This window comes from Microtus pennsylvanicus, chromosome 7 (genome assembly GCF_037038515.1).
Source record: "Microtus pennsylvanicus isolate mMicPen1 chromosome 7, mMicPen1.hap1, whole genome shotgun sequence".
NCBI lineage: Eukaryota > Metazoa > Chordata > Mammalia > Rodentia > Cricetidae > Microtus > Microtus pennsylvanicus.
The window spans coordinates 115,732,272-115,744,504 of record NC_134585.1 but is presented as its reverse complement, the minus strand read 5'-3'; the positions used below and the strand labels follow the sequence as shown (position 1 = coordinate 115,744,504).

The 12,233-nt window shown below is 43.9% G+C and overlaps 1 protein-coding gene across 1 annotated transcript; it reads right to left on the bottom strand.

Annotated features, from left to right (window-relative positions):
- Window positions 1-5,590: 5,590 nt before the first annotated feature.
- Window positions 5,591-11,097, bottom strand: LOC142853904 (NADPH-dependent 3-keto-steroid reductase HSD3B3-like). The gene is made up of 3 exons (XM_075979060.1): window positions 10,916-11,097; window positions 8,891-9,055; window positions 5,591-6,770 (listed from the first exon to the last, which is right to left on the bottom strand). The coding sequence occupies exons 1-3, from the start codon at window positions 11,058-11,060 to the stop codon at window positions 5,959-5,961; spliced, it is 1,122 nt and encodes a 373-aa protein (XP_075835175.1). The 5' UTR covers window positions 11,061-11,097; the 3' UTR covers window positions 5,591-5,958.
- Between the last annotated feature and the right edge of the window lie 1,136 nt (window positions 11,098-12,233).

Sequence of the window (12,233 nt, the reverse complement as noted above, 5' to 3'; positions counted from 1 at the left end):
TGGAGATCAGACCTTTGTCTGTTGCGGGGTTGGTGAAGATCTTCTACCAGTCAGTAGGTTGTTTTTTTGTCTTAGTGACAGTGTCCTTTGCTTTACAGAAACTTCTCAGTTTCAGGAGGTCCCATTAATTCAATGATGCCCTTAATGTCTGTGCTGCTGGGGTTATACATAGGAAGCGATCTCCTGTGCCCATCTGTTGTAGAATGCTTCCCACTTTCTCTTCTATCAGGATCAGTGTGTTCGGACTGATATTGAGGTCTTTAATCCATTTGGACTTGAGTTTTGTGCGTGGTGATAGGTATGGATCTATTTTCATTCTTCTACAGGTTGACATCCAGTTGTGCCAGCACCATTTGTTGAAGATGCTTTCTTTCTTCCATTGTATACTTTTAGCTTCTTTATCGAAAATGAGGTATCATAGGTTTGTGGGTTAAAATTCGGGTCTTCTATACGATTCCATTGGTCGACTTCTCGGTTTTTATGCCAGTACCACCCTGTTTTCATTACTGTAGCTCTGTAATAGTTTGAAGTCAGGGATGGTAATGCCTCCAGAAGATCCTTTATTGTATAGGATTGTTTTGGCTATCCTGGGTTTTTTGTTTTTTCCAGATGAAGTTGATTATTGTCCTCTCAAGATCTCTGAAGAATTTTGATGGGACCTTGATGGGGATTGCATTGAATCTATAAATTGCCTTTGGTAGAATTGCCATTTTTGCTATGTTGATCCTCCCAATCCAAGAGCAAGGGAGGTCCTTCCATTTTCTGGTATCCTCTTCAATTTCTTTCTTCAAAGACTTAAAGTTCTTGTCAAATAGATCTTTCACTTCCTTGGTTAGATTTACCCCAAGATATTTTATGCTGTTTGTGGCTATAGTGAAAGGTGAAGCTTCTCTGATTTTCCTCTCTGCTTTCATATCCTTTATGTATAAGAGGGCGACTGATTTTTTTGAGTTGATCTTGTATCCTGCCACACTAAAAGTGTTTATCAGTTGTGAAAGTTCTTTGGTGGAGTTTTGTGGGTCGCTTATGTACACTATCATATCATCTGCAAATAACGAAAGTTTAACTTCTTCCTTTGCAATTTGAATCCCCTTGATCCCATTATGTTGTCTTATTTCTATTGCTAGAACTTCAAGCACTATATTGAAGAGGTATGGCGAGAGTGGACAGCCTTGTCGTGTTCCTGAGTTTAATGGGATGGCTTTGAGTTTCTCTTCATTTAATTTGATGTTAGTTGTCGGCTTGCTGTATATAGCTTTTATTATATTTAGGTATGACCCTTGTATCCCTAATCTCTCCAATACTTTTATCATAAAGAGATGTTGAATTTTGTTGAATGCTTTTTCAGCATCTAATGAAATGATCATATGGTTTTTTTCTTTCAGTTTATTTATATGATGGATTACATTGATAGATTTTCGTATGTTGAACCAGCTCTGCATCTCTGGGATGAAGCCTACTTGATCATAATGGATAATTTTTCTAATGTGTTCTTGGATTCGTTTGCCAGTATTTTGTTGAGAATTTTTGCGTCGATGTTCATGAGTGATATTAGCCTTTAATTCTCTTTCCTGGTTGAGTCTTTGTGTGGTTTTGGTATCAGAGTAACTGTAGCTTCATAAAAGGAATTTGGTAATGACTCTTCTGTTTCTATATTGTGAAATACATTAAGGAGTATAGGTATTAGGTTTTCTTGGAAGTTCTGGTAGAATTCCGCATTGAAACCATCTGGTCCTGGGCTTTTTTTGGCAGGGAGGTTTTTGATAACAGCTTCTAATTCTTCGCGACTAACAGGTGTATTTAGATTGTTCACCTGTTCCTGGTTTAACTTTGGTATATGGTATTTATCTAAAAAAGTGTCCATTTCTTTTACATTTTCCAGTTTTGTGCCATACAGGCTTTTTTAGTAATATCTAATGATTCTCTGAATTTCCTCTGTGTCTGTGGTTATGTCCCCCTTTTCATTTCTGATCTTATTAATTTGCATATTCTCTCTCTGCCGTTTGACTAGTTTGGATAGGGGTTTATCAATCTTGTTTATTTTCTCCAGGAACCAGCTTTTTGTGTCATTGATTCTTTGGATTGTTTTCTGTGTTTCCATTTTGTTGATTTCAGCCCTCAGTTTGATTATTTCCAGTCTTCTACTCCTCCTAGGTGAGTTTGCTTCTTTTTTTTTCTAGAGCTTTCAGGTGGGCTGTTAAGTCTCCAATACGTGCTTTCTCTGTTTTCTTTAAGTGGGCACTTAGTGCTATGAACTTTCCTCTTAGGACTGCTTTCATAGTGTCCCATAAGTTTGAGTATGTTGTTTCTTTATTTGCATTGAATTCAAGGAAGACTTTAATTTCTTTCTTAATTTCTTCCTTAATCCAGGTATGGTTCAGTAGTTGTCTGTTCAGTTTCCATGAATTTGTAGGCTTTCTGGGGGTAGGATTGTTGTTGATTTCTAACTTTAATCCATGGTGATCTGATAAGACACAGGTGGTCACTAATATTTTTTTGTAACTCTGGAAGTTTGCTTTGTTACCGAGTATGTGGTCAATATTCGAGAAGGTTCCACGAGTTGCAGTGAAGAAGGTATATTCTTTCCTATTTGGGTGGAATGTTCTATAGATGTCTGTTAAGTCTAATTGATTCATTACCTCTATTAATTCTCTAATTTCTCTGTTAGCTTTCTGTCTGATTGACCTGTCCATTGGTGAGAGAGGAGTGTTGAAGTCTCCTACTATTAGGGTGTGCGGTTTGATGGCTGCCTTGAGTTTTAGTAATGTTTCTTTTACGTACGTGGATGCTTTTATATTAGGGGCATAGATATTAGGGATTGAGACTTCATCCTGATGAATAGTTCCTGTTATGAGTATAAAATGTCCCTCTCCATCTCTTCTGATTGATTTAAGTTTGAAGTCAACTTTGTTAGAAATTAGTATGGCCACACCTGCTTGTTTCTTTGGTCCATTTGCTTGATAAGCCTTTTCCTAGCCCTTTACTCTGAAGAGGTGCCTGTCTTTGTGGTTGAGGTGTGTTTCTTGTAAACAGCAGAATGTTGGATCCTGTTTTTGTATCCAATCTTTTAGCCTGTGCCTTTTTATAGGTGAGTTGAGCCCATTGACATTAAGTGATATTAGTGACCAGTGGTTGTTAACTCCAGTCACTTTTTTAGTAGTAGGGTTTGTGTGTTTCCCTTCTTTGAGTTGCGCTGGTGAAGGGTCTCTAGATGTCTGAGTTATTGTGGTCATTGTTGGACTCCTTGGTTAGTGATTTTCCTTCTATTACTTTCTGTAAGGCTGGATTTGTGGCTACGTATTGTTTAAATTTGTTTTTATCCTGGAAAATTTTGTTTTCTCCATTTATAATGAACGAAAGCTTGGCTGGGTATAGTAGTCTGGGCTTGCATCCATGGTCTCTTAGTTTTTGCAGTACATCTATCCAGGACCTTCTGGCTTTCATGGTTTCCATAGAGAAGTCAGGTGTAAGTCTGATAGGTTTACCTTTATAAGTAACTTTGCCTTTTTCTTTTGAGGCTCTTAATATTCTTTCTTTATTCTGTATGCTTTGTGTTTTATTATTATATGGCGAGGGGATTTTTTTTTTGATCCAGCCTATTTGGTGTTCTGTATGCTTCTTGAACCTTCATAGGTACATCTTTCTTTAGGTTGGGAAAGTTTTCTTCTATAATTTTATTAAATATATTTTCTGGACCATTGAACTGCACTTCTTCTCCTTCTTCTACTCCTATTATTCTTAGGTTTGGTCTTTTTATTGTGTCCCATATTTCCTGAATGTTTTGTGATGAGAGTTTGTTGGACTTGCTGTTTTCTTTGATCATTGTGTTTATTTTCTCTATGGTATCTTCAGAATCTGAGAGTCTTTCTTCTATCTCTTGTATTCTGCTGGTTATGCTTGTTTCTGTAGTCTCTATTCATTTACCTAGATTTTCCATGTCCAGCCGGCCCTCTGTTTGTGTTTTCTTCTTTGCCTCCATTTCAGTTTTCAAGTCTTAAACTGTTTCCATTATCTGTTTGATTGTTTTTCCTTGGTTTCCTAGGATAGCATTCACTGATTTATTCAATTCTTCAAACTTTCTGTTATACTTCTCATCCATTTCTATAAGGTCATTTTTTACATGCTGTTTAAGCACCTCTATCACTTTCATAAAGTCATTTTTTTTCTACTTCTTCTTGATTAAGGTGTTCATGTCCTCCTGTTGTGAGGTCGCTAGGTTCTGGTGGTTTCATGTTGTTTTTCAGATTGTTGGGTGAATTCTTGCATTGGCGTTTGCCCATCTCTTCCTCTGACTTGTCCCCTATGGATCTTCTTTTACAGGATCAGGTCTCCTTGCCCACTGATGTACCTTCCCAGTGATATCACTCCTCAATGATGGCTCTCCTGGTGCCTAGATCAGATCTCTGTGCTGCTTGGGTAGCTCGTAAACAAAGGGCCTACCTTGCTTGCTGCAGGCAGGCTATTGAGACAAAGGAACTACCGCCCTCCTGGTTGCCCTCCAGATTCGGATTCAGTCCCAGCGCCCAAACAGGCTGAGCTGAGAGATGTTATGTGGCTGAAGAGGGGAGGGAGGCAGACGGGGTGGGGAGGGTTCTGGATGCAAGCTGGGTGGGATAGGAAGAGAGAGGAGGTATGGGGCAGTATAGCCTCTGCAGGATGACCAGGAAGTGTAGGAGGGATGAGGAACCTCTGAGTTCCCTGTTCCGGGCTGCTGCCGCACTCACTCACCCCAATGATGGCTCTCCTGGTGCCCAGATCAGATCTCCGTGCTGCTTGGGTAACTTGTAAACAAAGGCAGACAGGGCCTTTTTGAACTGCAGGTTCTGTAGTCAGCGACTTAATCAGTTCTCCTGTAAGACCTCAAACCTGTTTTGACTGGGTTCCTATACTCACGGAAACTGAGGGATGAGAAGGAGGGAGAGGGGGAAAGAAAGGTGCTAAGGCAATAGAATGATGTGGGCACAGGAGAAAGATGCTAAGACAATAGAAGGATGTGGGCATGGGAGAAAGATGCTAAGGCAATAGAAGGATGTGGGCATGGGAGGAAGATGCTAAGGCAATAGGAGGATATGGGAATGGGAGATGGGGAAATGGAAGATAAGAGAAGGAGAGGCAGTTACATTTAGAGGTAAGGATTGTATATCTTCATTATAGGCTCAGGAGGAAGTACATTTGAGGGAATCCACTAGAAAGAGACTCTCAGATCATCTCTGATGCCCAGGGCCATTTGTCACAGTGCTCACACCCTCCCAGGTACCTCTTAAGGCTTGTCTTGGTTCTAAAGGGGCCCTCATACAGTTGGTAAGAAGGGTAAGAAAGAGGGAGACGAAGGGAGGCAAGACTATGTTCCAGGGCTCTGCTGGTACCCACTGTGAGCTCCACCACTCAATGGGAGGAGGGTTTGAACTTCCTAAGACCACAGGCAAGATGCTGTCTGTGACCTGGTGATGATGAACCGAGGCACTCTCTGTCAGTCAAGTAGTCTGTGCTTGGGCCCGTCTACGCAGGAGTGAGATCCTGTTTCTGTTCTGACTATAGACTTAACTGGATATGTAAAGGAAAGCTGGAAATGAGATTGACCAAACCAGCCTTTTGCAGATTAGGCATTAATATTTTTATTGTTCTTTACCACAAGCTTTATGAAGCCATGGAAGTCTTCCCAGACAAGAAATGCTGTGGGTCTCTGAGAGGGGAAGTGGAAACACTGACGGAATTCTAAGTTACAAAAGGCTCCAGGCAGTTTAGCGCCAACAACTGAGCCTTTGGTTGTAGCAGCTGAGGCGCAGCTTCTGTTTTGCTGGGCAGAAGGTTGTGGCTGGATTAGAGGCTGGCAAGGCTTCCGGAGACCTGAAGACAAGTTGGCCAGTATATCAAGGGGAAGCGAAAGAGTTGGGTTGTGTCTTAGACCTGTTCTTGAGGATCTGATGGCACCAGGGATATGTCCCTGCCATTGTCACATCACTGAGTCTTTGTGTTCAGTGTCCCCTTGTGCTGCTCCACTAGTGACCCGATCCACTCCGAAGTTTTCTCCCTGGCTTCCTCCCAGCTGACAGGTGGCTCATAGCCCAGATCTCGCTGAGCTTTCTTGTAGGAGAAGGTGAACACACTATTTAACAGTGTGACCACGTAGCGGGTTAAGGGAGGCTGGTAGTTGTAGATTGGACGCAGCAGGAAGCTCACAGCTTCTAGCAGGAAGGCAAGCCAGTACAGCAGGGGCAGGGGAGGGCTCCATCTGGAATCAAGGTGGAAACCCCATTTCTTGCTCAGATTGTAATATAAATCATCATAGCTTTGGTGAGGAGTGTCATCTGAAATATAGTAGAACTGTCCTTGGATGTTTGGTGACTCCTTGGGGTCTCGTAGGCCCCTGGCAGCCAGAACGTGTGCCCAGGCCGCATTGCTCACATACACTGAGTTGCCCACAGAGAATTTCGAAATTTTCAAAATAACGCTATTGTTTTCAAGTGCTCTATTCATTACGCCCAAAAGCATTTGGCTTCCTTCTCCATAGATGAATGGGAGTCTTAAGGCACAAGTATGCAAAGTGCCGCCATCTTTCAGGGTGCACCCATTGGCTGCCAGCACTGCCTTCTCAGCCATCTTCTTGCTGTATGGATATGGATCAGACCACTTGCTTTCGTGATTCTCTTCCTCACAGGCATTCTGGATGATCTCCTTGTAGGAGTTTGGTCCAGCCACGGATATTGAGCTGCTGTAGATGAAGACTGGAACACTGGCTTCCACACAAGCATCCAACAGGAGCTGAGTACCTGCTCACAGAAAGCTTGCCATTATCGACAGGAAATAAACCAAAGGGCCCATTGTGGCTATGGCATCAGCTTCATCTCCTTTTCAACCCCACTGGAAGGGCCGCTACAGAGCCAAATGCCTTCTTACCTGATCTTGACTCAAATCGCCATTCTATAGCCATAGAACAACCCTAAAATTAGATTCTGGAAAACAGAGATTTCTAGGTTTCTGAATTCATAAAACTCTTTCTCTCTCTCTCTCTCTCTCTCTCTCTCTCTCTGTCTCTCTCTCTGTCTCTCTCTCTCTCTCTCTCTCTCTCTCTCTCTCTCTCTCTCTCTCTCTCTTCTCTCTCTCCTCATGTACTTACTTTTCAGTGCTAGGGATCAAATCTAGGTTCTTCCTTATGTTAGACAAGGCCCGCCCCACTGAGCCACTGAGTCTTAGTTTGCTTTCTATTACTGTGAAAGGGTTTATATATGGCTTAGATGTTCTCATAAGTTTCACTGAGGAAAGTCACCCCAGGAACAAAGGCAGAAACCATGAAGGAATGCTGTTTACTACTTTGCTTCCCTTGTGCCCAGCAAGCTTACCCATAGAATGCAGGACCACCTGCCAAGTGGTGAGAGCTCACAGTGGCCCCGGGCCCTCCCATATCAATCATTAATCAAGAAAGTAGCCCACGGATATCCCCAGAGGCCAATCTGATGGAAGCAACTCTGCAGTTGAGGGTCCCTCTTTCCAGGTGACTGCTATGTTTCAAGGAGCTACAAACTAAAGCCAGCATCTTCATTCTGGAAAGTTATTTCTTTCTGTTTTCTAAAAACTGGCATCAATAAATTTCCATTTACTTTGGGGATGTTGCTCAGTGGTTGAGCCTTTGCCTTGTGTTGAAGGTTTGATGCCCAGCAGCAACAACAACAACAAAAAAGTCAAAAAGATGACTCCCCCAAATAAAAGCTAACAGTTACTTATGTTCATGCATTTCCTTTCATTAAAGGAGGGCCAGCGTTTAATTCAAAAATTCAAGACACATTTTCTCAGACATAGTGCAGAACTTACAGCATGCCCACTCAGGTATGCACATATAAGCAATATGTATTTTTATTTTACTTTTCAGGTAGAGTCTCTTGACTGTGCCATCCAGACTGTCCTGGAAGGTATGATCTTCCTGACTCAGCCTCCTGAGTGCTAGGATGACAGATGGGTACCAGTACCCCTGGGGATGCAGTATACACTCACAATTAGACACTAAAGGCTTGTGTTTTTTTTTCTCATTTAGTAAAGACTAATTCAGTATTGAGAATCCTAGTATTCCCAGCAACAGCCGAAGTGCAGGGTATGAGCGATGAAGCTAGGTAGTACTCAAAAGGATTCCTTTTGAGTTGGTAATGGAGAATCCCCAAATATTTCGTTGATTTGGAAAAGGAGTCGGAGTCACTAAATCTGGAGGTCACCTGGAGCATACATGCCAGGCACGACCTTGGAGCACAGTGGTACTAAGAAGACTATCTTGGGGTTGGGGGCATCAGAGTGATTGTGTTATATGGTAAAGTCTTTTATTAAAGTATATTGGAAACGACTTTCAGAGGCACTAAGCATTTAGGGATGGGGATTTGAGGAAGATACTGTGCTCTGGCTAGGACCAGTCTTCAAGAGGAGATTGATGCTGATCTAAAGAGATGGCGTTGTGGAAATTGAAAAACTGTTGCTTTTAAGAAAACAAGTGCTGGGTTATTTTTCTTGGCAGACCCCTGTGGAGCAGCTGTGATGGCTCTCTACAGAGGAAAGGCCAGGGTCTGCTTCAGAGAGCCAGTGGGTGGATGGACATCAAACATTTGGAGATGACGTCCCCTCACTTTAGCAGGGAGGAACAGTAGAACTTCCCTAGCAGTCAGAGTGTCAAGGCTGTGACTTTATATCTCTTCTCTCCTACTGATTGCCTGTGGGGCCACTGTTCCCTCCTCGCTCAGTCCATTGTCTTCTTTTAAACACCATAGCCCGTGTTCTGCTTGCTGGGCTGGCAAGCCGAGGTAACCCAGAGCAGAGCAGGTGTTCCATGGTCGGTATGTCCCTTCCTGTCCTCATGCTATTTGGCCATTCAGATTTTCCCAACAGTCCGTATCTTCCTGAGGTACTGTACCTTTCAGATTGATATCCATGATGGTCTGTCTGGGAATGGCACCCAAGATGTCAATGGCAGCCGCGGTATGAATGACAACAGAGATGCCCTGGCAGGCTCTCCGCAGGCACTGGGCATCCAGAATGTCTCCCTTCAGCACGGTCACCTTGGCTTTTGTCTGCAGCTCTGAGAAACACAAAGCAGCTCATTGGGAAATCCTCCTGCTCGGAATGGAAGTTTCCTGACACAGTGTCAGTTGCCCAGGCCTTCAAGGGCAGCCAGAGCGAGGGGATCCTGGGGAGGAGGCCTTTCTACTGAAGGAACAATAGATGCACAGCAGTCAGAATGCAGCATTTGTAGGGAAGGAGGGAGCATCATTTCCACCCCCATCCTTTTGTGGAAATGAATCCGAGCAGGAAGATGTCATTTGTGCTTTGCACATGAAAACAGAGTTATGGAAACTCATAAACTCATTAAACCGATCGGAGAAGTGGTGGTAGTCCAATGTAAAAAGGGAGAAGTAGGATTTGATTGACAGAGAAGGGGAATCACTTGTAGATTTGGACTGAGGAAGATGCAGAGGCAGAGTCCTGTGTGGGAAGCTGTAACAGCGGTCTCAGGTTGTGAATATCCAGGCATGAAGACATTAAGAGTAACCCGGATAAGGAACAGGTTACTCAGACTGTGTCCTCCAGAGCTCCAGTGAGGAGGGTCCAGAAGAGGGAGGCACCAAGATGGAAAATTCAGGCCCACTCTGATAGGACTCGATGCTTTCTGAGTCTGTGCTGAGTCCAAACGGAGAGTCAGTTCAATTACAAGGGGAAACTTGAGGGGCAAAGAGAGAACTCAGAATGGGCTCCAGTGAGGGTTTAGGTGAGTATTTCTTATCAGATAGATACACTGCAAATGAGGCCTCCTCCAAGGGACCGTACTACATTAGGAGCAATGGATTACCTTCAGGTTCCTCTCAAGTTTAGAGGATGATACCAGCAATCACAATGCCACCTAAGTTAGTTCACAAAACTCACAGTGTGCCCCATGCAGCCTGTGCCAATGCCCCGCACTGGTTCGAGCTTCATAGTTTATATATGACTTTCTCAGTCTGCTATCTTCTTTTCCGGCTACCTCATCAAGTCGGGATCCTGATGTCCCTGGCAAATGTTGGGGAAAGTGCAGACAGCTCCAGGGCATGTCTGCGGACACACATATTTCCAGGGATGGCTCTGTTGTTCCTCTGCCTCCTCCCAATCCATCCTCACTTCTCTGTGCATTCTAAAAGCAAGACTCCTTTGGAATCATCTCTCTTGCAACAATCAGGTCAACTGAATTTGCAAGGAATGCCAAAGAATACTCCGACAGAGGCAGAAGTAGAAATCTAGATCAGGAGAAATCCCTCTCGGGATAGACTCTAGCCTCTGCTGAATGTGTCTACTCTAGGCCCCCATCCCTTGTCAGGCAAGCCCAAGAAGGCCTTGAAGTAAGAAGGATAGGGGGAAGCCTTTGGGATGGAGGTAGATAACAGGATCTGAGTCTCTTCCTGTGCGCTTTTTCCTCTTCTCTGCTTTGCTACTGACTTTAGACAGACTGGGTCAAAAGGGCTGATATGTCAGGGCCGGAGGAGCCCAGACACAGGATAAAGTAGACTCACACGTCAGTTTTTTGGGGAGTCCTGAGATAGCAGGAGGGGATAACTTGAGTGTTATGTGGTAGAGTCACGTCTCACACCTTGTCCAAGACACCACGGACTTGGCAATTCCGTGCCACATCGTGGAGCTGATGTTGCGCTGTGGGGCTGCAGTAGAAGAACCCGAGAGAAGCTCCCACATCCTAGCCTTTAAAGGACAGACCTCCAGACCTGGACGCCTACCCTTCCTTGTCTTATTTTAGCTGCAGGATCGTGGAGAAGTCAGTTGTCTTCTTGACCGTATGCGGCACCAACTGTGATTATCTCTGTTGAGCCTCTTTTACAGATCTACCTGTTTTATTTGGTGACAAGAGACCCCTCCCCACCCCTAGTACATGTTCACCAGCCTCTAGGACACTTACTGGATAGCTCCTCCCTGTGTTTTGGAGTGAAGGACCTGTACAAGGCCCTGATCTCCTGCAGCTCTTTCTCCTGAGTCAACATGCGGACGACCCTCTGGCCCAGAAACCCTCCTGCTCCCGTCACCAGGCAGCTCCACCTGGGCATGGTCAACACAGGAAGCAGACGGCAGAGGGAGCAGGAGCGATGTAGGAGACCCTGGGGAGGGGGAGATGGAGAGATGCAATTGATTGGTACAGAGTCATGGAGTTTCTACTGTGATAACATAGTAGAAAAGAGGTGTTTCCTGACCACTTCCTTCATAACATCACTTCTGTGATTCCAGAGTGTGTGGATCGTCTTCAGAAAGTCATCACAAGGTCAGTTTTGCAGCAGACACCAGGCGTGCAACCTCTAATTCAGATGAGCTCTGACAATGAAACACCTTTGGATCTCAGTGACAGGCTGTACTCCACGGTTGCCCCCCTCATATTAGCTGCCACTTCCACGGCTTACCTGTGCTTCTAAGAAACCTCACACACACTGGGGTCCTACAACCCTTCACTATGTGTGGCTAGTTCCTGCAGCTTCCCATAGACTTCAGAGACCGAAGCATACATTGGTTGGCTTCCTATGAAGGATGCCACCAAGGATATGGAGGAAGAGATGCACAGGGTGAGGAATGAGAAACCGGAACAAGACTTCTACATTCTTGCTTGATGTACCAACCTTCAAGATGCTGTGGGTTGTCTTTCTGTATACTGTAAATATGTATTGCTCTCATTGGTTGATAAAAAAAGCTTCTTTGGCCTATGGCAAGGCAGGATAGAGCCAGGTAGGAAATTCAAGCAGAGCTACAGGAGAAGAAGGGTGGAGTCTGGGAGATGCCAAATAGCCTTTCAAGGAGCAACATGCCAGGAGAATAATAAATGTCACGGCCATGTGGCAATACTTAGATGAATAGAAGTGGGTTCATTTAAATGGAAGAGCTAGATAGTAATAAGTCTGAGCCATTGGTAAAACACTTATAATTGACATTTAGCCTCTGAATGGTTATTTAAGAACTGGCAGACAGGAGAGAAACCTCCATTTACAGCAAGAATATCTAACTGTTCAGCTACCCAGAAGCTTAGGAGGCTGGGTCATCCTGTGGAAATAAATAATGAAGACAATGCCCTACAGGTTGATATGATGTAGGCAATTTGAGATTTCCTCATTTCCGATGACTCTAGGTTATGTTGTATACAACCAAGGCTAATCAAACATGGCCAAAGAGTAGTCTCTCAGCATGTTAGATGTAATATTCCTTTATTATTGGTTTTTTATAAACTTCTCTTTGTC